The sequence below is a fragment of the Tetrapisispora phaffii genome, chromosome 13 (assembly GCF_000236905.1).
Source record: "Tetrapisispora phaffii CBS 4417 chromosome 13, complete genome".
Classification (NCBI taxonomy): Eukaryota; Fungi; Ascomycota; class Saccharomycetes; order Saccharomycetales; family Saccharomycetaceae; genus Tetrapisispora; species Tetrapisispora phaffii.
In genome coordinates, this window is record NC_016532.1 from 315004 (window position 1) to 340331 (window position 25328).

General features: G+C 32.9%; 15 protein-coding genes and 1 non-coding gene across 16 annotated transcripts; 8 read left to right on the top strand and 8 right to left on the bottom strand.

The window, feature by feature from the left end:
• Positions 1-303: 303 nt before the first annotated feature.
• Positions 304-585, bottom strand: TPHA0M01480 (non-histone chromosomal protein 6; the record flags this gene model as incomplete). The annotated part of the gene is made up of 1 exon (XM_003688109.1): positions 304-585. One exon carries the CDS (start codon positions 583-585, stop codon positions 304-306), a length of 282 nt encoding a protein of 93 aa, XP_003688157.1.
• Positions 586-1008: 423 nt separating this feature from the next.
• On the bottom strand, positions 1009-2292 carry RXT2 (Rxt2p; the record flags this gene model as incomplete). Its single annotated transcript, XM_003688110.1, has 1 exon — positions 1009-2292. One exon carries the CDS (start codon positions 2290-2292, stop codon positions 1009-1011), a length of 1284 nt encoding a protein of 427 aa, XP_003688158.1.
• A 703-nt stretch (positions 2293-2995) lies between these two features.
• Positions 2996-4288, top strand: SMK1 (mitogen-activated protein kinase SMK1; the record flags this gene model as incomplete). The annotated part of the gene is made up of 1 exon (XM_003688111.1): positions 2996-4288. The coding sequence occupies one exon, from the start codon at positions 2996-2998 to the stop codon at positions 4286-4288; it is 1293 nt and encodes a 430-aa protein (XP_003688159.1).
• Positions 4289-4927: 639 nt separating this feature from the next.
• SEC8 (exocyst subunit SEC8) lies at positions 4928-7978 on the top strand (the record flags this gene model as incomplete). The annotated part of the gene is made up of 1 exon (XM_003688112.1): positions 4928-7978. The coding sequence occupies one exon, from the start codon at positions 4928-4930 to the stop codon at positions 7976-7978; it is 3051 nt and encodes a 1016-aa protein (XP_003688160.1).
• A 333-nt stretch (positions 7979-8311) lies between these two features.
• Positions 8312-10165, top strand: MMS4 (Mms4p; the record flags this gene model as incomplete). The annotated part of the gene is made up of 1 exon (XM_003688113.1): positions 8312-10165. The coding sequence occupies one exon, from the start codon at positions 8312-8314 to the stop codon at positions 10163-10165; it is 1854 nt and encodes a 617-aa protein (XP_003688161.1).
• A 229-nt stretch (positions 10166-10394) lies between these two features.
• FES1 (Hsp70 nucleotide exchange factor FES1) lies at positions 10395-11270 on the bottom strand (the record flags this gene model as incomplete). The annotated part of the gene is made up of 1 exon (XM_003688114.1): positions 10395-11270. The coding sequence occupies one exon, from the start codon at positions 11268-11270 to the stop codon at positions 10395-10397; it is 876 nt and encodes a 291-aa protein (XP_003688162.1).
• Positions 11271-11760: 490 nt separating this feature from the next.
• On the top strand, positions 11761-12873 carry BRR1 (Brr1p; the record flags this gene model as incomplete). The annotated part of the gene is made up of 1 exon (XM_003688115.1): positions 11761-12873. One exon carries the CDS (start codon positions 11761-11763, stop codon positions 12871-12873), a length of 1113 nt encoding a protein of 370 aa, XP_003688163.1.
• Positions 12874-13258: 385 nt separating this feature from the next.
• On the top strand, positions 13259-14179 carry TPHA0M01550 (uncharacterized protein; the record flags this gene model as incomplete). The annotated part of the gene is made up of 1 exon (XM_003688116.1): positions 13259-14179. The coding sequence occupies one exon, from the start codon at positions 13259-13261 to the stop codon at positions 14177-14179; it is 921 nt and encodes a 306-aa protein (XP_003688164.1).
• Positions 14180-14405: 226 nt separating this feature from the next.
• Positions 14406-15173, bottom strand: ARO7 (chorismate mutase ARO7; the record flags this gene model as incomplete). The annotated part of the gene is made up of 1 exon (XM_003688117.1): positions 14406-15173. The coding sequence occupies one exon, from the start codon at positions 15171-15173 to the stop codon at positions 14406-14408; it is 768 nt and encodes a 255-aa protein (XP_003688165.1).
• A 467-nt stretch (positions 15174-15640) lies between these two features.
• Positions 15641-16528, bottom strand: TPHA0M01570 (J domain-containing protein; the record flags this gene model as incomplete). Its single annotated transcript, XM_003688118.1, has 1 exon — positions 15641-16528. One exon carries the CDS (start codon positions 16526-16528, stop codon positions 15641-15643), a length of 888 nt encoding a protein of 295 aa, XP_003688166.1.
• Positions 16529-16903: 375 nt separating this feature from the next.
• Positions 16904-17347, bottom strand: CMD1 (calmodulin; the record flags this gene model as incomplete). Its single annotated transcript, XM_003688119.1, has 1 exon — positions 16904-17347. The coding sequence occupies one exon, from the start codon at positions 17345-17347 to the stop codon at positions 16904-16906; it is 444 nt and encodes a 147-aa protein (XP_003688167.1).
• Positions 17348-17930: 583 nt separating this feature from the next.
• HOS1 (histone deacetylase) lies at positions 17931-19415 on the bottom strand (the record flags this gene model as incomplete). The annotated part of the gene is made up of 1 exon (XM_003688120.1): positions 17931-19415. The coding sequence occupies one exon, from the start codon at positions 19413-19415 to the stop codon at positions 17931-17933; it is 1485 nt and encodes a 494-aa protein (XP_003688168.1).
• Positions 19416-19731: 316 nt separating this feature from the next.
• On the top strand, positions 19732-21477 carry MED1 (Med1p; the record flags this gene model as incomplete). The annotated part of the gene is made up of 1 exon (XM_003688121.1): positions 19732-21477. The coding sequence occupies one exon, from the start codon at positions 19732-19734 to the stop codon at positions 21475-21477; it is 1746 nt and encodes a 581-aa protein (XP_003688169.1).
• Positions 21478-23357: 1880 nt separating this feature from the next.
• Positions 23358-23439, top strand: TPHA0Mtrna1S. The gene has a single exon. It is a non-coding gene; the product is annotated as a tRNA-Ser (tRNA).
• Positions 23440-23574: 135 nt separating this feature from the next.
• On the bottom strand, positions 23575-24288 carry YSA1 (ADP-ribose diphosphatase; the record flags this gene model as incomplete). The annotated part of the gene is made up of 1 exon (XM_003688122.1): positions 23575-24288. The coding sequence occupies one exon, from the start codon at positions 24286-24288 to the stop codon at positions 23575-23577; it is 714 nt and encodes a 237-aa protein (XP_003688170.1).
• A 358-nt stretch (positions 24289-24646) lies between these two features.
• Positions 24647-25153, top strand: SUS1 (Sus1p; the record flags this gene model as incomplete). The annotated part of the gene is made up of 3 exons (XM_003688123.1): positions 24647-24729; positions 24814-24953; positions 25071-25153. 3 exons carry the CDS (start codon positions 24647-24649, stop codon positions 25151-25153), a joined length of 306 nt encoding a protein of 101 aa, XP_003688171.1.
• Between the last annotated feature and the right edge of the window lie 175 nt (positions 25154-25328).

Below are 25328 nucleotides of genomic sequence, written 5' to 3' on the forward strand. Positions count from 1 at the left end.
TTAGACCGTTCATTGTAAATAAGTACAATTACTGGAGATTTAGTGTCCAAGGTCTATTCAATAATCTTGGATTTAGTACATATATACTTTAAGTTATGTTAAAATAAAATAGATTAATAATACATTTTCAGGTAAAAAAGTAAATTATAAAAGCAATTGATATAAAAAAAATTATTCAATCTAATAATATATAATGAATGTTATTTAATCTTGTGAAACTTCCCACCTTCTCAAAAAACAAAATAGATACTGAGATCAAAATTCGCAAGATAAAATGATGGATGATTGTTACTTCACTTTAATTTACGCCTTGGTAGCGTTGTATAGCTCTTTTTCCGATTCGTATCTCTTCTTATCAGCTTGAGCTTTTGCTTCAAAAGGACCCTTATCCTCATCAGTTAAAGCTCTCCATTTTTCACCTAATAATCTACCAATTTGACCAAAGGAAACATCTGGGTTTTCAGCTCTAACGATATCTCTAGTTTCGTTAGCGAAGAACATGTAGGCAGACATGGCTCTCTTTGGAGCATTTGGATCCTTCTTTCTTCTATGGGTTCTCTTCTTAATTTCTCTTGGACCAGCCATTGCAGTTCTGTATATATTTTTATTAGAGTAATATTGATTTAGTTCTAGTTATATTGACAAACTTAGAAATAACTAAGATAAAGTATTATAAAATGAATAACAATTAACCGTGAACCATAATTGTACTAAGAGCACTAATGGAATATAGTAATAGTATGAATATCACATTTATTTGTATATTTATAGTGTGAGTTACACTATAGAGTTCATTGTTTGTTGATTTATTGTGTATTAAAAAGTTCGCGTTTCGGAATGAAATCTCTAAAGTGTGCAACCGTTTCTGTGCCGGGTAAACCAATCTATGAATATTCTATACCTTAAGTTATTCATTGTTTAGTTGTTTAAGATGTACTGATTCGCTTTGTTATTTTTACATTCATGCATCTTCATGCATAATATATATATATATATATATATATATACTTACTCCTCTTCTTGTTCTTCATCAGGATTTTCTTCTTCGTCTCCCGAATCAAGTGTCTTGTTCGTTGTGATTCTGATCAAACCTCTTTTCGCATCTCTTAATAACGATGGTATTAATATACCTTCTTCTTGTATTCCACCGATTTCTTTGCTCCAACTATAAATACGTTCTTTGATTCTGTTTGCTTTGATCAGGTAGTTTCTTATTTTGGACAAGTTTCTAATGAATTCTTGGTTTCTTTGTAATGCAATTTGCGATAATTGTCTTGATGTTTCCAACTCTTCATGGATTTTGGCCATGTTTTGTTCATGGTTTGGAAACTCTTTTGTTAAGTAAGATAACGAGTATGACGATATAATATCCGTGTTGTTTTGGGCATCTTTCTTTGAATTCTTAGGGTCCAATTCTTCGTCGAATTTAGTTAGTACATCGACTTTCGGTATGGCAAAAAATGGATCTTCATCTTCGTGGTCCTCTTGTCTTCCCTCTTTAAAATCAACTGGGTTGTTGTTTTTATTGTCATTACTGTCTTCCTCATCCTCATTGATAGTCGTGTTGTTGGCTGTACTATTTTCTGGATCGTTTTCATTATCACTCTCTTCGAGTAATAATTTATGGTCATAATCTTTTAAATTCAAATTAGACTGATGTAAAGGATCTACTAAATTACCCAACAATACCTCTAATAATTTTGTGTACTTGTTAACAGAATCTTGCTCTTTCTCAACCATCAATATTGTCTGTAAAGCTAATTCTTTCAGAATTTTGGATTTATACACATGTGATATGGAATCCTTAGTAGATATATCACTCAAAGATGAAATAGGACTCAAAGTCTTAGAAATATCCACCAATTTATTCAAATTATATTCATCATCATCATCATCTTCATCCTCATCGCCAAGTTTTATAGTGTTTGGCCCTTTCACGTCAAGTGAATCAAGTGGTGGTATATTAAACCTCATTCTCTTCCTTTGTAAAAGATTATGCTCTGAACCATTATAAAAGATGCATTCTTCATCAATTGGTTTCGTATTATTAATATTAGTCCTTGTAACCAACTCACTCTTCTGCAATAATTTATTACCCCTATTGCTAGTAATCCCATTTGTCTCGGGATATACTATTTTACCATCAATGGATCTTTTAAGGAGTGGGTAGTTCCCACACTTCTCTCTTATTAGTTTTTGAGAAAACTTCTTTATGTATAGTTGTTCATCTGCAGAGTCCTCCTCTAGTTGCTGCTGCTGCTTTTGTGTTTCCACAACGGTATCCTCATTCATAGCAATTAATCTTTATCAATTCAAGAACACTGTAAAATTCAATCGCTGATATGTCTGTCTCCGCTCTCTTCAAATAGTTTACAACAAAAATCAACCACAATGTAACCAGTTAACAAGTACCCGATATATATTAGCGTCATCATCAAGAAATTTTATTACAAATTAGAACCAGACTAGACATCAAGAGTATAAGTTTGATTCATTATAACTTATACTCAAGTTCACTTTCATTATTTATAAGATTTAACGACTTCATATTTTAGCTGTTGCTCCTACAAGGGAAAAAAGTAGCACGTGACTGACAGTAGTGCTTGTCATTGCGTAAGAATGGGGGTCCTCGCAAGTGTCAGTAATGCAATGATAATGCCAATGATGATTCAAGAGTGGTTCAATCATGGTGGCACATTTTACATTATATGAAGTGCTTACACTTTTGATTATAAATGGTGTTTGGTATTGAAGGAACACATGGAACTCTTTCGTTGGGTATCACGGATACGTGTGCCGTTAAGTATGGGCATAAATTTTTTGCGTCACAAATTAGCTAGAACTTGTTATGAGTGATGCCATACTTGTAAAACCAATAAGCAAACAAACATAAACATTTATTTAGCTATATAAATATTATTAGTATTTATCTGGAGAATGTTTTTTTGTATCAACGTTGGATTAGAACAGAAGATAACAGGCTGTTTCATGTAAGATGAACAATCTAATTGGCGATGGGGCTAGAGGGTCTATAAACAACTACTTCTATAAGACTAAACTGGAGCTTCCATTATACGATATTAAAAATTCGAAGAAGCCTACTGAGCAAATCGAAGGTCCTAGGGTTCCAAGGACAATACATGAAAGTTCAAAAGTTAGCTTGCCTCAAAGATACGAAGTGGTTCAAGTTTTAGGAAAGGGTTCATATGGAATAGTTTGCTCAGTTAGGGACCTGAATAGCAATACAAACAATGCCTTATTGGCAGTTAAGAAGATAACAAATATTTTTTATAAGGAGATTTTAATAAAGAGGGCCATCCGAGAATTGAAATTCATCAAATATTTTAGAGGACATAAGAATATCGTTAGTCTTCTGGATGTCGATATCGTATTAGATGCCCCGTATGATGGACTATATTGTTATCAAGAACTTATTGACTATGACCTGGCAAAAGTTGTCCATTCTTCTGTGCTGCTGACGGAGTTTCATATCAAGTATTTCTTTTATCAGATCTTGTGTGGTCTCAAGTATATCCACTCCGCAGATGTACTTCATAGAGACTTGAAACCGGGAAATATACTATGTACACTAAACGGGACGTTAAAGATATGCGATTTTGGCTTAGCAAGAGGAATATCACAAACTGTTCTACAGAAAGCTAACAGACAAAATTCGACAAACGAACCAGTTCAGTATTACAATCTGGATATAACGAACTATGTGGCCACTAGATGGTACAGAGCTCCAGAATTGATACTGTCGCACAACGAGTACGATAAGTCTATAGATATTTGGTCGTGTGGATGCATTCTTGCCGAATTCTATGGTCGAAAACCCGTGTTCATGGGGAAAGACGCCATGCATCAAATATTCGAAATTATTAAAGTAATTGGGTCTCCATCCAAAGAGTTATTAGAAACATATGGCTCGTCGAAATCTTGGACAGTGTACAATTCGAATATGATCAACTATAAAAAGAAAGAGTGGTCTGAAGTTTATCCACATGCAACCGCCCAAGCCACTGATCTAATGGAAAATTTAATGAAATGGGTTTCAAAAGACAGGTACACAGTAGAGGAAGCAATTGAACACCCGTTTTTATCAGACGTGAGAAACAAAGATGACGAACCCATTTGTCCTTATGGAGAATTCGATTTTTTATACGAGTACGAGTTGCATTCGATGCAAGATCTAAGGAATTATCTTGTTAATGAAGTCAACACCTTCAAGTCAGAAAAGAAAATAATATTCAATAAATCCCACTCTAGATCACAAATGACAATTTAAATAAATAAAAAATATATAATTTAGAACAATAAACTTTCGACACAAAGTATCACTTTACTGGAGTTAGCCCTATGGTTAAAATAAACGACTAAAGTTCATGTATCGAATACCATAAATCTGAAATAGTTTGCTGCAAGACAAGTTAGTATGGGAATTGGTTTGGATGGAAAACCAATCTAATATATAAGGTCACTTCATCTTGAATTTGTCTTGTGGCTTTATAAGTGACCATCCTTTGCTCATCGTTCAAATATGGAATATCGCTTAAATATTTAGCGGAGTCGGGTAATGAGGTGTGGCACTGAAATAAATAAAGGTTTAAGATTCTGATCGTACTCAGATTTGAAATGATATTATCTGTTACAATTATTAACTTCAATATTTAGAATAAATCATGATTTGATGTATAAGTAATTGAGTTAGATAATCTAATTAGAGATATATGATAACATAATTATTAATTCCCTGAAAGTTTATTGCATTTCGATACTATAAGCTCCAGAAACTGAGATCGAAAAGTTAGCTTTTTCATTGAGCAAAAAAATAGGAGAACACTACTGTGGTGTGTTTTTTATTGACATTTTTTATTGTTTAGAGATTTAGTTGGATAAATTAAAAAAACACATACGTATACTTATAATGGATAATTTGGCAGTACAATCGAGGCAAGGGAGGACCAGAGCGCTATCGGTCAATACTTATGATGAGCAACAGCGGAATTCGATGTCAAATTCTTTAGATAAGTTAGAAATGGATCTTTCTTTAATTCAATCACAATGGAACAGAATTATTACTGATGATTCTAACCCACTTGAACTGGCATTGAAGTTTTTGGATGACACTTCTGTTGGTTTGGGGCATCGTTTCGATGAGTTTAACCAATTGAAAGAAAAAATTGGATATGACTTACAAAATGCAGTAAATGAACATTATCAAGTTTTCAACACTAACATAGCTTCATATTCAATTGCTGTCAATTCGATTGCGAATGCTCAGAATAATATTGAAAATATCGAAAATTCTGTTAAAGAAGCAAATTTGAAAATTAACCAAGATAAAGGTTCACTACAAGAACTAAATGAATCTACAATGTCTTACACCAAAATGATAGATACAATTTCTGCTATTGAAGAAATTATTAGTTTACCAGAAAAAATGGAGGATTTCATAAGAAAAGAAGAATATAGAGAGGCTCAAAAACTATTAAAACGTGCAATGTTTTTGTCAAATACGCATTCTCTTTGGTCAATATCATCATTGACACCAATAAAACAACAAATAGACTTAGCTGAGCATAATTTATTTCAAAATATGATAGATGAACTACATGACATTATATATTCAAAAAAAAGTGCGTCTACTTTCGATAATGAAATTTTAGAGAAAATCCATACATCAAAGTCAGATTTTACTAGTACGGAGAATTATTTATACACAATTGTGAGTATTGATATTGACCAACAATCTGAAAATATGAATATTAAACTAAAGAACTTTTTAGAAAATATTAAAAACTTAAAACCTACAAAATTAAATTCAGTATACATTGAAGAAGGCACTGATTACGATAGAATCTTCAATTTATTAATCTTAATAAACTCCTTAGATAAACTTCCTTTAGCTTTAAGAATATTGGTTGATAGAGCAACTAAAGAGCTACATGACATTGTCATCCAGAGCAGTGAAGAAATACGTTCGAGATATCCTTCGTTAATGAAAATTGGTGGCGCTACATTAGATAGTAATTTCGGCATGTCAATGAGAAATCCAATATCTATTATTATGCGTGAGTGGTTCTGGAAGATATTTGTCAAAATTCTTTTAGCAGTTCAAAGGCATAGAGTGATTTTTGAATCTGTCTCTGTATTTCAACAATTGTTTAACCTTCATATTTCATATAGGTTTGGTGATATTTGGAAAAAATGTTTAATAGAAGTGAGATTATTATTGAATAAGTATTTGAATGATACAACAATGGATAAAAAGGCAATTTTGCACAGAAGAGATACCAGCCTGGCCAAACCGATCTCAACAGAACACATTTTTACCCTACAAAGTAATCTTCATGACAATTCAATTGCAAAAAATCATACAGCTGCTTTGAAGACATTGTTACAGGATATATTTCCTGGTTTCTCTGTTCCAGGAAATATTAATTTATCATCAATTTATGTTGAAGAAGAGTCATATGAAGAAGAAGAAGCATTGATTCAACCTACTGTATTTAACATGAGGCTAGCTCTTGAACCCGTCCTGTTGTTTATTCAAGCTACATCTAATATAATTCCATCTGGCCTTTCAGAAGTAACGAAACCATCAATGTCCTTTTTATCTGAATATATGAAAAAAGTTTTCATTCCAAAGTTCGAGTCCACATTATATGTCATTTATGATAGCAATGTATTTTCAAATAATCCTTATGCGTTTGAGTCGAATAATGAGAACAAGAATGTACTAAAGTCAGTGAATGACTTTTATACTCTATTTTGCAATACCCTTACTGTCATGAACACCACATACACTTTCAGAGCAAACATATGTTCTGTTATTATAAATATATTAGAGAAGTTCCAAATATATTATGAAAAGTTATTTCAAACTTTACTGGGTGTTACAAATGAAAATTATACAAGGAAGTTACTCGGAATTTGGATGAATGACGAAGCTTTAATGGGAACAGAATTTGAATATTTAAAACATAACGTTTCATTAAATGTGAACGAAGCAAAATTGTTGTTCAGGCATTGTTCTCAATTCTATTACAAGGGTAATGGTTTGAAAAAAGATGATATATTTAATAATATTGATTTAGATATCGTGTTGCATTTCTATAATTCATTAGAATGGGCATTAAAATGGTTCAGCGAATTAAGAAAAACAGTCGACTCTTCTGTGACTGTATTAGATGAAAATTCAAACGCAAATGATGTCAGATTAATGTGGTCGTTATACGATTGTGATGAACTTTCACAAGTTGTTAAAACAACAAAATTGAGACTATCTATGGATGTTGAATCTGTTAAGAAATTTGATTCCATAACCGAAAAGATAGAAAACTTAAAATATCGTGTTCTAACTTCTTTAAGATTTGATTTAAGAGCTAGGGTTATCTTTAATATTGGCAAAATGTTCAAGAATAACTATAATTGGAGCCCTGATGTCGGTAGTACAGAATTAGAATCTAGTATTGGTAACCTGATTTCCGACATCAGAATGCATGATAATAAACTCAAGTCTAATTTGGATGAAAAGATTAGAAATCAAGTTGGTTCGGGTATTGATATTGTAATTAATTATGCTTTCATCTCAGGTGCAACTTCGATAAAATCAATTAATACAAACGGTATCAAAAAGATCAACAGAAATATTACCTATCTACAAAATGTCTGTAGAAACGTCATTGAGGATTCAAATTCTATTAACATGAATGATTCACTAAATTTTTACACTGCATGTGGATTATCTGAATTACAATTCTTCAAAAAACTAGAAGACAATGAATTGAGTTTCTGTACCAAGTATGATTTGAAAAATATCATCAGATTGATCTACGGTGATGATGCTATACCAGCAACTAGAAAACAAAGAGATACTAACACGCATGTTAGAGCTACATCAATGTCTGGTAACAAAAGATACAACGAAGCAATTCAAAAAATCAATACAATGACTTCGGATAACGAAGAATAGAAAATAATCGTATAGTATTTACAAATTAATAGTATTTATAGATTTATGTAGTATTTCGAATACCATGTGTTTATTATTACACCAATTGTGGACAGTTCTTCCTTTGATATACTTAACCGAATAAGAAAGATAGCATTCAAAAAAAGTCTTATAGAAATCATAAAATTGAAAGCTTTAAATATTTATGAAAACGAATGGGAAATTATTGAAAAGAAAGGTTATAACAGCATTTTCTTCTATGATATTTAGGATACTTATAATAGATATATTAATGAACCAAATTCATATGACCTGATTACGTTAAAAAACTTTGTTTCTGTTATGTAGTTAAATATGCAAGAAAGTTCCATTAATTTTATTGAAACCCACAATGATGGTGAAGCTCTAGAAATATACAGTATCCACTCTATTGATTCCGAAAAGAGTAATGAAAGCAAAGGTCTTGAGCAAAATGGTGATTTAAGAAAGGATAACCAAATTGGTGCAGGAGGGGAAAGTTCTCTTATTATTATTGAAAATAATTCACTTGAAATAGACGTCCCATTTTTTGAAGATGATGCTAATAAAAGAAATTCGTCACAAGAAGGCAAACAAACAACTCGAGGTAAGACTCAGTTAATTGAGTCACGAACAATTCTTGATAAAATATTGTCAAGTGACTCTATCTCATCAGCAAATGACAGCAGTCTTGCAAATTTTTACGGCAATGATAATAAAATAACCTCCCTGGTAAACCGCTGGAGGTCAACTAAAGAACCTTCGTTAAGTCAAAATAAACAACATCCAGAAGAAATTGCCAATTCATCTACTAAAAATTCACAAAATATTCTGAAAACCTTTCCTATATCCTCACCAATCCAGCATTCACAAGGAGATTCACAAGATAACCAATCGGTGAATGAGTTTGTAGAAAACATTTCCCCAAATAAGAAACAGTTATTTGTGCCATTGGATACTACAAGTATAGAGGATATTCATGATTTGGAATTTTCTAAAATATTAAATACTTCAACTTCAAATGCAGTCTTATCAACACCGCTTAAAGTATCCAATAAAGATACAATCATAAAGTTTCCAGCAGCCAATGTAGATTTAATCACGGGTCCACAAAAGGAGAATCTCAATCAAACCATCAAAAGGAAATCATTAGAAAATAATTATGACCAGTTAAAATATTATATCAGCAGAGGTAAAGAATATGACCCAGATGATTCTAAATTCTTAATAAGCAAGCACATGAGAGAAAATAAAAAAGCATTCAAGGAAGTAAATCAGAATTACAGAGATAATATAGATGCTAGATCTACTTTAATAGTTGAGATGTCATCAAACCTAATTAGACTTTTATCTAGCAAAATGGATAATTTCTCCGATCACATTAAACCATCTACGCTTCAGTCTAGTTCTAATGATAATAATGAGCTGATTAGGTTTCTAAGACGATCGAATAGTGAATATGATTTTAGGAATGACGTTTATTATCCAGCGGACTTCAAAATAGTTGAAGAAAATATATATCTATTATACTACGATGCATTTGAATTTTTTAAACAATACAGTCATAATAAATCTGCATTATTCCACCAAATAAAGGAATACACAAAAGCTGGAAAACATGTCCTCTTAACCCTCTATAATCTGAAGAATTTAAAAAAAGCCATTCAAACGGTGGAGAATAATGATTATATCACTAAAGTTCAAAATCAACTTACTGGATCCCCTTCCAAGCAAAACAAAAGAAAGAGAATGAAAGTAATTGAAGACCTTCATATGTCATCTACATCAATAGAAAAAAGACTTCGGTATATTGATCGACTATGGGGTGTTAAGGTTCATACGGTAAACTCACATCTAGAATTTATTAACTCTTTACCAAATCTGCTTTCATTAGTAGGGAAACAATATAATGATTCGGCGATAAAATATATGAAATATGCCTATTTGCATGTTAAATCAGCTAAAAATAAAGAAGATGTGTTAACGAAAATCATTCATCAAGTTGGAAGAGTTCCAGAATTAAAAGCAGAGAATATCACCAGAGCATATCCCACCTTCCAACAATTACTAAAAGACTTTGATGGAGGTAAATTGAGATCTGGTTCTGATGGAAAATATCTCATGACAGAAAAAATTGAAAGCCGGTTATATAAATTGTTTACAAGTGATGATCCTAATGAAACAATATAATATTGTTTTCACTTTCTATACTATCACTTACATATTCTATAAATATTGAAACATTCAAATTAATTAAATTACGTACTAATTACCTGTTCCTACCTTTTTTGACGTTTAATGAATTGCACTTTACAAAAGGTACTGTTTTAAATGATTATGATTTGTTAATAAGATTATCAATATTATGCATACTATTATTATTATCATAATAATAAAGTAAGTTCAAAATTGAAAATATTTAATTCAATACATGCTTTACAGTTAGATAATCATCTTCATTCAGCCTATCTTTGTACTCTGTTATGATTGTGAATCCTTCATTCAATTTTGATAGTTCAGATTCACTAAATGTTATCTTTGCGGAAATCAATTGGCTTAAGAAATTTAAAATTCTATCTATTAAATTCAAATCAGTTTCATTCTTTAAACAAATGATGGTGGTCTCAATAATATTTTCCTCTCTTAATTGATCTATTAGTTTACTATCAATTTTAACTGATGTCAAAAATGCAGCTAACAATGCGATAGTTCTCATCTTTAGTTTTGGAGTTGATGATTTTTCACTTAAAATTGGAGCAACGATATCCAGTCCTTTAGCTTCATAAAATTTTTTAGCATTAGTTTCGTTGTTTCTAATTAAGTTCGAGAGTGCGTAAAGAGCCTTTACTCTGACATTAAAATGCTGATGGTTCCTTTCAGATGCCAAGGCGATTAATTTTTCAAGGCCAGCATCATACTTAATAAAATTATCTTGTGCACTAACATTATTTTGAACTGCAGTTCCTACTATAGACAAAGCAGCAGCTCTCATGTCCGCCTCTTCATGTTCTAAAATGCCAATTATTGGTTCCCACATTTTCATGTTTTCTATATTATTAGCATTATCTATGTTTTCAATTAATAGTTCAAAATTATCCATAGCTATCATCTTGTGCTCTAATTCAGCTTCTTCATTAGCAATTACTTGCAAAGATTCCTTCATTAAAGTTGCATCATCTGGACCAGCACCACCAAACAGCTGTTGCAGTAATCTAGGGTCTGGTTGTCCAGCCCTTGCGATTGCATCTTTGTCACCTTGTGCATTTGCAATTGACCAATGTAACAATTTCTCCATTTTGTATTGTACTCTTTATATAACTGTTTAATATATATATGGATGTAAAGTTACCAATATAATACGAACACCTGTTGATTTGCAGTGTACTTTGATATTCTCGATATCAATATTTGCTAAATACCTTTCATAATATATGCTAATCATAATATTATTTATATTTATATATATATATTATCAGTAGTAATACTAATGTAAACGATTTTTGAAATATTTCGATGAGCTCCGGAACATTCTGGAAAATATTTAGCGATGAACATTGATGATCGAAATCCATATACTCAATAGTACAAGTTGATTACAAGAGAACAGAGAAGGTATATGTTCGAAAGAAGAATTCTGTCAAGAGACTTCATTCAAAGCATATAATCATTTAATTATGAAGGTTTTTTTTGTTGCATATAGGTTATTTATAGGGAGGGGAAGCTTTCCAGCAGGAAGGATATTCCAATATCAACGTGGTTAAACTTATATTTCATTAATTATATCAATGAGTGATAAGTCAAGTCAGAGAATTGATCCTGTATTTGGACAATCAAGAGCTTTTGCCTTAAACGATCCTTTGGTGAATCCAGATATATTGAAGTACTTGGAAGGAGTGAAGGAAGAAGCGATTAGATCGACATTTGAAACGTATTCGGAGAAGAAACCTCGGAATGATGAAGTAAAACATATAGCATCGATGTATGATGATGATGGAGATTCCTACAATTCTGAAGTCAAATATGCTGGCACGGAGGTTTATAAACAAGAACTACGATTCCCTGAAAGACATTCTTATTTGACGAAATACCCTGAAAGTTTAATAAAATTTCAGAGGAATATGCCAAAATGGGTGAAGTGGTTTAAACGTTGTAAAATAGAGCTGAGAGATACTGGTTACGTGTTTGAAGGTTACGATAACTCAACTATGGAATTGATCTTGTATCATCTACAAGAATATTTGAATATTAAAAGAAAAAAAGGGTTTCCCTTACACTTGTTTAATATTTTGAAAGATGTCACTAATGATGTTGAAGAAAAGGATAAAATGACAATAGATAGTGAATGGTTAGAAACGATATTTAATGTCCTTAAATCGAGACGGTTGAAAGGAATTGCGGATGTAATAGCTGTTATTTCGGAAATGCATTCATTCACTCCAATGGGATTTAAACAATGGTATGCTTATATAATTAAAAATGAGCCTTCGCATTCAATATTTGTGAATATTATAAATAATCGGAACATGTGGATCTTGTTACAGTATATGACTAAAACATGGGTGAAAACTATCAATTTGAATAAGAAGCCTACAGAATCAAAGAGGTTATCACAATGGTTAATATATATGTTATTGCATTTACCTGAACATTTAACGGCAGAGTACATCAGTGAGTTAAGATCTCTTGCTAAAAAGTGTCGCGATATCATTCTAACGAATATAACAGATACTAATGAAGCCACTAAAGAATCCAACGTTCTACCCTATTATACTCAAGAATTAATTGATATGGGTTTGGCATTTGGCGATGACGGCACACCAACTATAATAGAGCTGACTTTATCTGTCGTTTCCGAAATATATGGCCAAAGGGACCTAACGAACTGGGAAAATATGTAATAAATAAATGAATAAATGAATATAGCACAGTAATATAATTTTATGTTTAATGAAGTTCCACTACAGTCATTTGGTAACTACTTCATAATAAATAATTAAATGCCTGTCATTTTTTTTCACTAATACTACGGTTTATAGTGAGATGAAATTTTTCAGTGTCTCGAAAATATTGAAATTCTATTGATGACTCTTGTCGAGATAGAATCTACATCTTAATGGAAATTGAGATGATTAATTACCAATTGTAACTGCGGAGGTTATATAATAATGTTGTTAAGTTATAGTTTATTTAGTTCGACTTTCTTAAAAGATCACCATCCCATTACGCTTGACTTCTTGTTCAAGGAAACTGAAGAAAGTGAACAGTACAAAATATATATAAAAAATGTCTGGAGAAAGTACACCTTTACAAATAATTGATGATCTAGATGTGGCTCCACAACAAGACAAAACCAGAGTTATAAAGGATCTTTTAGCTGGTACCGCCGGTGGTATTTCTCAAGTTTTGGTAGGACAACCATTTGACACAACTAAAGTCCGTTTACAAACCTCTACGACACCAACGTCTGCCATCGATGTTGTCAAAAACCTATTAAAGAATGAAGGTCCTTCAGGTTTTTATAAAGGTACTCTCACACCATTAATTGGTGTTGGTGCCTGTGTGTCTATTCAATTTGGTGTCAACGAGGCAATGAAAAGATATTTCCATTCAGTAAACAATTTGAATTCTGAAACTCTTTCACTATCTCAATATTATCTTAGTGGTCTAGCTGGTGGTGTGGCCAATTCATTTTTAGCCTCTCCAATTGAACATGTAAGAATTCGCCTACAAACCCAGACTTCTTCAGGTGCCAACGCAGACTTTAAAGGCCCATTGGATTGTATCAGAAAATTAAGAGCTCAAGGTGGTTTAATGAGAGGTCTAAGTGCTACAATGCTAAGAGAAAGTCATGGATGTGGTACTTATTTTTTAGTTTATGAAGCATTAGTAGCAAATGAAGTTAACAAGTTAAAGGTTAAGAGAGCAGATATTCCAGCTTGGAAATTGTGTTTATTTGGTGCATTCTCTGGTACTACTCTATGGATGATGGTGTATCCTTTAGATGTTATTAAATCAGTTATTCAAACAGACAATATTAAGAACCCTAAGAATGGCAATTCTATCCGTGATGTAGCCAAAAGAATATATGGAAGAGGTGGTTTGTCGGCCTTCTTTAAAGGGTTTGGTCCAACTATGCTAAGAGCCGCTCCTGCAAACGGTGCAACTTTTGCTACCTTTGAATTATTTATGAGACTCATGAATTAATCTTAATTGTAACTTTCCACAATCTGTGTTAATAATATTATAGATTTCTACTTTGGTAACGTATAAAGGAATGCCAATTGGAAGAATTTCACTTCACTTTACTTTGACTATGCATAACAATTTTACATTTTCTGTAAAATTAATATGCAATTATATTATTTTATGATTAGAATATAGTACTTAAACAATTTCTATATAATTCAGTGATGTACCTGACTCCAAAGATCTATTCTAATCTTCTTAAAAGATATTCAACTTCAACTTCTTTCGTGATTGGAATGACAATTTCTTTGTAAATTTTAACTAAATATTCTGGGGTTATTTTTCTTTCACCCTCTTTATCAGTTGGGTCTACTCCATAAACTTCAGCTTTTGTTGTTAATCTCTCTAAGATTTTTTCTTCAACTGCAGAGTTCGTTATATTTTTCATAATGCCATCCACATCTTTTCTTTTAATTAGATCAGTGTATAATTCGACATTATTCTGGAATTTAGCCTCAGCTACAAATTTACCAAAATGGATTCTTCTACTCAAACTCTGAAGTAGTTCGATATCTCTTGTTGCAACAGAGCCAAAATTCTCAGCTTGATCTCCACTATACTTAGAAATCAACGGAACTATTTCATCAATATAGATTCTTTTAATTTTGTTGTTATAATTGACTTCAGAGGAATACTTAGCTAAAATTTGTGGGTACTCGATGCTTGGTAAAATTGGTTTTAAAATCTTATCTGGAAAAAATGGCGTTTCATCTGGTGATTCGAATCTCCTCAATTGTGAATGAGCAATTTCTAATTGTAGAATAGCCCAATCCAAAAAGGATCCTTCGAAATTTGGAATAGATAAATTGGAGTGTTTAGGATCATAAATAGATGGACAGGTTGGAAAGTTAGATCTTTCAATAAACTTGAAGATAATGGAATTTTCCATCTTAACTAATTCATCTCTAATATTTTGTAAATTCAAAACAGTCTCTGGTTTAGTGAAATCCATTGTTGTTGTTAGAGTGTAAAAAGATTTAGATTCTCCTATTGAAACAATTGGATGTAATTATTCTAAGTGTCTCAATGTGGTTAAAGTGAAAGAATTGACGGCAGATTCATGTTATGCCAAGCAAATATCATCAAACTCACATTTGATGACTCTTGTAAGTTGTTACATTTTATATTGATGCCTGGAATTTTTAAAGCCATCGCTATGCTCGGACGTTTGAGCAAAGAACCAAAATACATCGATAATGATATAAGAACTAATTATTTATAAAATTAACATTTAAATACATTGAAGAATATAGTCTTGAAACAGGATTGGTTATAGTTATATGTAAGCGTTTGTAAAAGAATATTATCAGATGTTATATTTGTTTTTGAAGTGAATTCATGTTAAAGTTTTGCGCTAACAAGAAGGAAGAAATCTAATATGTTTTAAAGCAAATTTGAGTCGTTGCAAAGAAAATGTGTTCAAGGTGGTGGATTTGACTTGGAATTTGATTTATTGTCTAGTTCTGTTAGTAATATATCATTTTTTTTCATCTCTTCTTGAAATTGTTCCCTCGAGAACCCTGATTGCTTGTTTAAGAAAATATTATATGTTCTGAACCATAAGAACCTTTTATATCTTGATTGTTTGTCTTTATCCAACCCATAGTTTGTATACGCACTTATTAAGTTCTCTTCCATCGATTTATGTGGAGCTAGTTGAATTGGTTTGTTTAATGTTGCCTCCAGTTCATTTAAAAGTGCTAAACATTTAATGCACATTATTAAACCCAACATACAACTAAAAAATGTTAAAATATTGAACTCTTCATTTGAAGTGTGATCCTTCTTCGATATACCATTTATGTCCCCCCAGTCTTCTGAATTATAGTAAGCATGATGGTATCGTGTGTTCCAATTTTGGTGGTTATACCTGTTCATATCGTACGATTCCGATGTGTCTATGACTCTGTCACTTGTCAACTTAGTGTATGCATCTGTGATGATTTTAAACCTTTTCAACTTCTGGTCGTTGGTCAGAAACTTGTTTGTTGCACAGTCATGAGTTGAAACGTTAAATTTCCCATTGTTATCAGGATGGTACAACTTTACAAAGAAATGATATTTCTTCTTGAGTTCTTTTTTATCTATGGAGTTTTTATTTGTGATATTGAATATTTGGAATGGGCTAGGATTCTTAACTAACTTTGGCCAGTAGTTATCGTGCAACACCTCTAATTTACGCGGCTGGTGGTTTGAATAATCTCTAATCCATTGTATAACGAGGTGGTGATTGAGTGTGTTTATACTCGCAGCAGGCGTTAGGGGATATCTCGAAGTGACGCTTTGCCGTGCCAACAGTATTGACATGGTAAAAGCAGTCATCTTATGATGGGTAATGCAGACAGTTGATGAAGCGGTTCATTTATTCATGTATGCGGTCACCGTGGTGCTGCGTATGCATGTTGAACCAAGACTTATTTCCGTTTCCTATATATATCTGCATATTTGTATATTTAGGGTCAAAATTAAATTTTTGTGAAAATATTATTTATAATTATTATTTATTGTTGTTAACTACATAAAAGTTATAAAGATCAGATTCGAAGTACAGTCTCATTGTAGTTAGTATCCTGTAAATATTTGTTCTGTCACTTGAAATATAAAATATTTACCAATGGAGAATGTGTGACAGTGGCGGGATGGAGCAAGTGGGTGGAGGGAGGAGAGGCCAGGAAACGTTAATTATTTTGAAAGTAAAGCAGCGAATTGTTGGATATTAATTTCTCCAGAACCATCACTGACCTCTCTCAACATTTCGTCGACTTCTGTGTCGGTCAATTTCTCGCCGATCGAGGTCAAGACATGTTTCAATTCTGCGGCGGAGATCAAACCGTCACCGTTCTTGTCGAAGACTTTGAAAGCTTCTAATAGTTCTTGTTCGGAGTCGTTGGATTTCAATTGTCTGGACATCAAAGCCAAGAACTCCGAGAACTCGATCTTGTTGTTGCCGTTGACATCGATTTCGTTCATCAAGTCAGCGACTTCAGCTTCGCTTGGGGAAAGACCCAACGATCTCATGACGGTGGCCAATTCACTGGAGGAGATAGAACCATTGTTGTCCTTGTCGAACAACGCAAAAGCCTCTTTAAATTCAGCGATCTGCTCTTCTGTTAAATTTGAGGACATTGTGTGTCAGCTTGTGTATGTGTATGTGTGTTGCACTATACTTCCTCGAGTCACAAATGAGCACCACTTTAAAATCGTAATTGCAGACACAGAAGTATGCACTAATTATATGTAGTGTATATAGGTATGTTAGTTGTCTCCATTACAGAAATTGACATAATAGAAAATAGAAAGAAAACAAAATATTAGGAATTAGATGTTGCCAGATAGTCATTCCATACGAGAAGAGACACGAACAGTATACATAAATTCTCTCAGTGCGCGCGCGTGGATGCGCGTGGATGCGCAGTAGCGCAGCGTTCATGCCGTTTATGTGTTCTGGTGTCTCTTGTGATCGCTCCGGCCAAAGCCTTTTCCCCTTTTCGAAAATCGGGGAAATCGAGAGCGAGATGTTATGTGTCAGGTGACGAGGCGCCCTGCGTCATCACGTGACGGCAGCGTTCCTCGTCACGTTCCTCCACCGCACGGCCTGTGGACTTGTGGTGGTGCATTGAGTAAGAGGAGATGGGCGGCTAAATATATCGATGCTGCAGTGTGGTTTCGCATTGAACGACGCTTAATGGCAGTTCATCCTTCATGGTAGCTATGTTGATAAGATACGTGAAATACCATAATGGGCTCTCAGCTCTGCTATATACTTGGTGAATGGCTTCTGTTTAGTGTCATTGTAATTGATTTGTCTTTTGAACGACAGTCCATCGAGTCCGTTCTCTATCTCATAGCACCAGTATTTATAGTACTCTTTTTCGTATTCGTCGATGTGTTCATGATCTTTGATCAGGAGCTCCTTGTCTTTATCGTCTATTGTTCCATGAGGGACTTCGGCGGCTAACGTGGTAGCCGCCGGCGGGATGCGACCTGCTAATTGTAGGACCTTATAAGTTAAATACGTGTAGAAACGACTAGCAAGCAACTCATTGTATCCGCCACCGCCCAGCAACACGACGTTTTTGCAAGACCCGGGCTGATGTGGTCCGACGAAAGCAGCGATTATCTTTATAATACATCTTGTCAGCCCTATGATTGTTAATTGCCATTCGTTGTAGTAGTCGTTATTTAATCCATCACCGCCGCACAAAATCACAATGTCGTCACTCTGATGCAGTTCAATTAACGGAATTATTATATTAGTCACCAATTCAAACATGTTGCTATTGCTTAATCCATGTTTTACGGGTAAATTAATAATATTGTTTGATTTAGGTTTCCCGAATTTTAATCCGCCAGTGCAGGGGTAAAACCCGGGTTCAAACAAATGAATGGAAATGATTTGAATATCTTTTGAGTAATTAAACGCATTCTCCACTCCATCGCCGTGGTGTAAATCTAAGTCGATGTATGTCAGTTTCCTTTTGTGTCCTTGTTGTCCCGGCGTTTTTCGGAGTTCGTTTATTAGTGATACAATATCGTTGATGTAACAAAACCCATTGGCCCGGGATTTCATGGCGTGATGACGTCCACCATCCCAGTTGATGGCAATGTTTGCTGTGATCTCCGGTGTGTCCACGCACAGATGCTTTGCAAGTTGCATTGTGGAGTTGATGAGTGTGTCCAGGTACATCGGCAAGAACGAGAAGATCGGGCAATCTCCATTGTTCAAGTTATACTCCAATTTCAAGATCTCCGGGTCTGTCCCCGGGACATGCCCGGGTCTATCCCGGGGGATCTTCCGTTTCTTGCCTACATAACTCTCGTGTAACGATTGATATAATTCATACAAGTCGTGCAGTTCATCCGGCGATTGCTCTGCTTTTCCCGATCTCACACCCTCCCGATCGTTGTCATCCGGAGATAAGCGCTCATTGTATTGCTTACCAAATATCACTCTTAGGTAATCTTGGGAATGGTAATTACATAATGCCCGGGCTTCCACTAAATCAAGTCCCTGTCCTTCGAACAGCCTGGTCTCATCGACGACAACATCAAACTTACTAATCAATTGATAAGCCTCTAACAACGAATTGATAAGTTTCGATTTCCTTGCATGGTTGCATGGTAACAAATCGATGACGCTCGATTGGAAATGGGATGTGGAAATTATTAGCTTAAATTTATTTTCATCACCCATTGAACTCCATATAAATACTGGTCGAATTATTTTTTATCTGTAAATAATATCCTCTTCTAATGATAACCTTACTGTATATAAACTAATTTATGCTTCTTTCGATATGCTACATTTTTAGTTTTCTTGGATTTTTCATATTTTTCGCATTATAACACATTCCGAGTTTCTGATATTAGCAAAATTGTAAATGTATTTGTAGATATAAGAATTAAGATAATCGCATACACTATCTCTTGTAAATGTAATTAACATCACTTGCGAAGAAAAAAAAACACGTACAATCAAAAACTGCACATACTATAATTTGCGAACAAGAATGGCTTCAGAAGATGTCTATTTGTCGAAGTTGAATGAAATAATTGAATTGTTTCAAAATTACAAACCAGGTAGAATTAACTTAGATAATATTACAAAATTATGCCAAACTTTGGGTTTGGAGTCTTTCATCGACGACATAGACACAAATATATCAAGACTCTCCACGGCGTCAAAAATAATAGTCGTGGATATCGATTTTGATAAATCATTAGGGAAAGTAAAAGATGTAAAACTTGTTTTGGCTTCGAATTTTGATAATTTTAATTATTTTACAGATAAATCATTGCTATTAAACAGTGTTAATGGCACAAATAATACTAATTTGAAAGAGGAGCAAACTGAAAACAACATTCTACTGAATTCGTTGACAAATTATGCAGATTTGAATGAGTTTTATCAAAATTTAAAATACATTTATCTGTTGGATACATATTCTTGTATAGATTTGGATTCAAATCAAGCAAAATCAAAGTCCAGTGGAAACACAACTGTAATTAATAGTGGAGATATTATCTCAACAACTAATTATGCTGTAAGCGCAACTGACAATGTCTCTTCGTTGCAAATATCGTCAACTGGCAATATGAAACCAAATTCAAGTCCAAATGCAAATGCAAACTTGGATGTAAATAATGCACATACTGCTACATCTCCAGTACCAGCACAGAATATTGATAAAAATGATTGTAAACTAGATCTGTTCAAATATTATACAGAGCTAGCAGATTATGTCAGAAATTATTTCATTTCAAATAACTCAGATTTCACAGTTATAACAAATTTAAGAGATATATTCGGTATTTATATTATTTGGAATGACGATTTCAAGAATCCTATTGCAAGAATATATTTAGAAAAGTCCAAAGAATCAAAAAATCGTCTATTTGAATTTGTGTATTTACCAGGAGATGATAAATGGTCAAATGAAGATTTTGAAAAGTACACTATAGGTGTATCCTTAGTGATGGAAATAATGGGTGAAACAGAAAACCAAACTGGGAAGCATAACAGCATATGGTTCCCAAAGGAGTCTATCTCTGACGATCTTATTTTACAATCGTCATTTACAGATATTATAAAGGAAAATATTGATTCTAACGACAATAATATGTTGAATATCTTGTTTAAAAATATCCAAAGCGATAATAACTTGTCAATTAATGATTACTTGATTTTCAGTGGCAAGTGTAGGTTAGTTAACGATTTTACTACAAGCTTAATAAATATATCTAAATTTGATATAGGTAATGATCATTTGGATTTAATGTTAGAGATATTAAACTGGATTAAATGGTCGAAAATGGTTCTAACACCAGTTTTTGAGATTATAAGCAGGGATAATAATGGCTCGACAGATGATTTTTCAAGTTATGAAAAAGCTAATGATTCAAATATAGATGAAAACATAAATTTACAAAAATTAAAAATGAAAACTATAAGATCTACTAGAAGAAGGTCATCATCTCTTGCCAAGAGGCCTAGTATTGTCGAAGCCTCTATTCTGAAAGATGAAGGGTTGCAGCAATTCAATTTACATGAGATTATGTCGCAACCTGTCATAGAAGATGAAAAAATTGATGGTCTAGATTACGTTGAGGAATCTGCCTCCGAAAATCCGTTACATAACGATAGTAATGAGAATGCAAACGAAGATATTGAGATGGAAGATGCTCAAGGGATGGACTTTAATACAGAGCCAATGCTGAAAATAGAAAATAATAACAAAAAAATAATAAAATCATAAATTTAATCATTAATGAAGATCATATGTCATTGGAGGATATATCACATTGCAGCTTATATGATGATCTTGATACATGGAATAATTTCACTCAAAAGTTAAAAGAAGTTATTGATACGTAATTTGTAATATAAATATATATCTTTGTCTAGTAAACAAAAGTGATCTACTTCACCTCAGTAGTGTTAAAAGAAAAGCAGTACTAATTATACATTATATAAGTTAGGCGTACTGAATCTTGCCGGCCGAGAAATAGTTTATCAACAGTTTTAATCTCAGCTGCGTATCGTATCTAAACACATACTCTCAAGAACCGTGCTATTTGTTTTATATGTCAAGAAGTTTAAGCTGGAGGATATATTCAGATCACTCGTTCTGGTTCCTTTCAAATTATATTAAAGAAGCCATCTAGCCTTTAATTGTTAGGGCAGTTATATACAGTTTATTTTACTCGACGTCTTACTCTAATTCAACGAACCCGTTTAATTGCAGACTTCCGATAATTAATTATTACACAGTACTGAATATATTAAAATTATGACGATTGTAAAAAATTCTACTGGTTATTATTAACTTCAGCGTCTAGGTCAGTGCTACTCTTTTCTGTAGTTTTGTTATTTAAGTCGAAGATATGTTCGTCCTATTTATCGATCAATTATCTATATATGATCTCTATAGAATTACATAATATATATAACCAATGAAATGAACAATTGCTTGTCTTATATATCTGTAACTTTCGTTTAGGCTCGTGCACTGCACTACAACATTAAAATTAGATCTCGTATAAATCTTGATTGTGTTAAAATGATTGTTTACCCATAGTATTATAGCTTTGACTAAACTGTAGATATTTATTCGTTTCATTAGTAAACACTGGTTTAAGTATCCATATATTATACAATAATACTTGTGACTATTTCATATTCTAACAACAATATATTCTTGCGAGCATCCATTGTTTTATGTATTTATCAAGAATCTACCCAGATATTCATATCTACTGTAGTTTAACTAATTATACTACCAATAAATTTTCGTGGAGAAATAAGCCTATGTTGGCTAGTGGCAACTTCTAAGATACTGTCCGTGATCACTTTAGTTGATGTCCAGTAGTCCATTGTCTTAATAGTTCAATAATCGACTCGTCCTTTTATTAATATATTTAATACAAATTTCTCATTAGTAGTATTCATTACTTTAATATATTAATAGTTGTTAGATTATTTACTATATATTCATATTAATCTCTCTGGTCTCTTGGACCTAGATCAATGAATTGCTTAACTATTGGTTATCGGGGTTTATATATACATCATATTTCAACCTGCCGTTCTGTCCAACGAGACGACGTCGTCGAATTGAACACGTACGGTAGGTTGATGGTTCTACAGTACTATTTATGCATTAGAAATTCTGCTATTACATTCTCGTGAGCACTATTGTTTCTGCTCAATAGTTGTGTTGATTGCCTTAATATATTAAAATGTTGTTAGATTATATACTTTATATCTAAATTAACCTCTCTGGTCTCTTGGACCTGGATCAATGAATTATTAGCTATTGATTACCGGGGTTTATATATACATAATATTTCAATCCACCGTTCTGTCCAACGAGACGATGTCGTCGAGTTGAACACGTACGGCAGGCTGATGGTTCTACAGTACTATTTATGCATTAGGAATTCTGCTATTACATTCTTGCAGGCACTATTGTTTCAGGTTTGCAACAATAATCTCCTAAAGAGGTAATATCTGGTATCGTATAGTCACTTATACGACCAGTCTCATTTCCAACAATACCTTCATATATCAGCAAGCGAATTTTATATCTCTAATATAGTAATGTAATAAGTATTTTTAATATTTTACATTCTTATTGGCACTATGGCCGAGTGGTTAAGGCGACAGACTTGAAATCTGTTGGGCTCTGCCCGCGCATGTTCAAATCCTGCTGGTGTCGAATTTTTTTGCATGATAAATCTTCTAATTCAATTGTTGAGATGAAATGAGTCAACCATTGATATAAATCGTAAATTTAAAGAACAAATATTTTTATTTTCATTATGTAGATATACCTTATTCATTATAAAAATATCTAGAATTTGTACTTTTGAACAAAGCTGATACCTTGTGCAAAACTTTGAACACGAGCATCTAGCTTGTAGCCTTGTTTGTCTAGTTTTGTCATTTCACTTACGAAATCTTTCAAGGGAACAGTGAAACATTCGATAAATTCATTATCTTCTAAGTTGGCTTGTGGATTTTGGTTTTCTGGCAATGCCATATCGATCTCCACTGTTAACAGGACTAAGTTAGTGTTTGTAAAACCAGGATCGTTAAACATAACAGGGCTATCATCGATGATCTTTCCCACATATCCAGTTTCCTCTTTTAGCTCTCTTAAAGCAGCTACCTGAACGGACTCGGTGCCATCGATTAATCCCGCAGGCATTTCTATGCAAACACCATCTACAGGGGGCCTGTATTGCTTTTGTAATAATATTTCATCTGGTTTACCATCTGGATATTTTAAAATTGGAATAATACCGACGCCATCAATGCCACCTGCTTGTCTAGTTGTACGGACAGCCATGTCCCATTCTCTGGTGCCTCCGTTTGGATCTTTGTAAGACAATTTTTCTAATCCAATCCATTTACATTCATCAGTTCTTACAACAGGACGAGAACTAATCAATTCAGCTAATTCTGGTTTTCCTTTAGGTATGGACATCTTTCTAGTAATAAATTTTGTAGTCGGGTTAGCTGATTGATTGATCAATTTTAATCTTAAACCTTTTGCAATATACATTACATAAGTTAAGGTTCAAAGATAAGATTCATAAGCTGATTACAATTGATAAATTAAAATTAAATATATACTCCATAGCATTATAGTAAATCCCAAATATGAAAGTAGGTGCTTCTCGTTTTCGAATTTGTGACAATTCAATCAATTGATTTTTATTATTACAAGCTCTAGCATTTTCAAATTTTTATGCCACACAAACCGTAAAAATGGTTAACTTGAAAAAAAATATCAACTTTAACATTTAAATATTTCAAAATCAATGATGTATTTTTAAGAATGTAGAGACTTGGTGGACAATTCTTTTAGTATGAAGATCAGAAGAAATCAAATTTGAAAGTGTACTGTTATATGAGATAAAATGACGACAGATGCTAATAATAACTTAGTGAATTTAAAGGCTCAAATTCAACAATACCTTGTGGAATCAGGAAATTATGAGAAGTATGTTTTCAATTAACTGTTTACAATGATGGTCGGTAGGTTTGTGAGATTGCTAGTACTAACACTTTTTTATATTTTTCAAAGAATATCAAACGACTTGAACAAGAGATTGTTAGCAGAAGGATGGATGGAATCTGTCAAAAAGCTAACTCTGGATGAAATAAATGTAAATGATTCAACAAAATTTCCACAAATACTGAAAAACGTTGAACCGGAAGCGATAAGTATGTGAACTGTTGGTTACATTAAAGATATATCTATATATATATATATATATCAATTGCAGAACAATGAAATACTAACATAATTTGTCGTTTCTTTATGAAACAACATTCTTCTAGATATGGTTTCTGACACTACAAAGAATGAGGTTATAGAACAAATCAAATTCTTTTTAAATGAAGTTTTTAACACTGAACAATAATATCCATCATTTTCAGGATTCAAGAGTGTTTCGTCGATGTGATGATTCAGTCTAAACTTGCAACCTCCATCGCTGTGTCTTAAGGTACAAGTCTATAATCTGTGGGATATACATAAATATATATAGTGAAGTCAGCCACTTGTTAACTGGTTAACGAGTAGTCTATCACTATAAA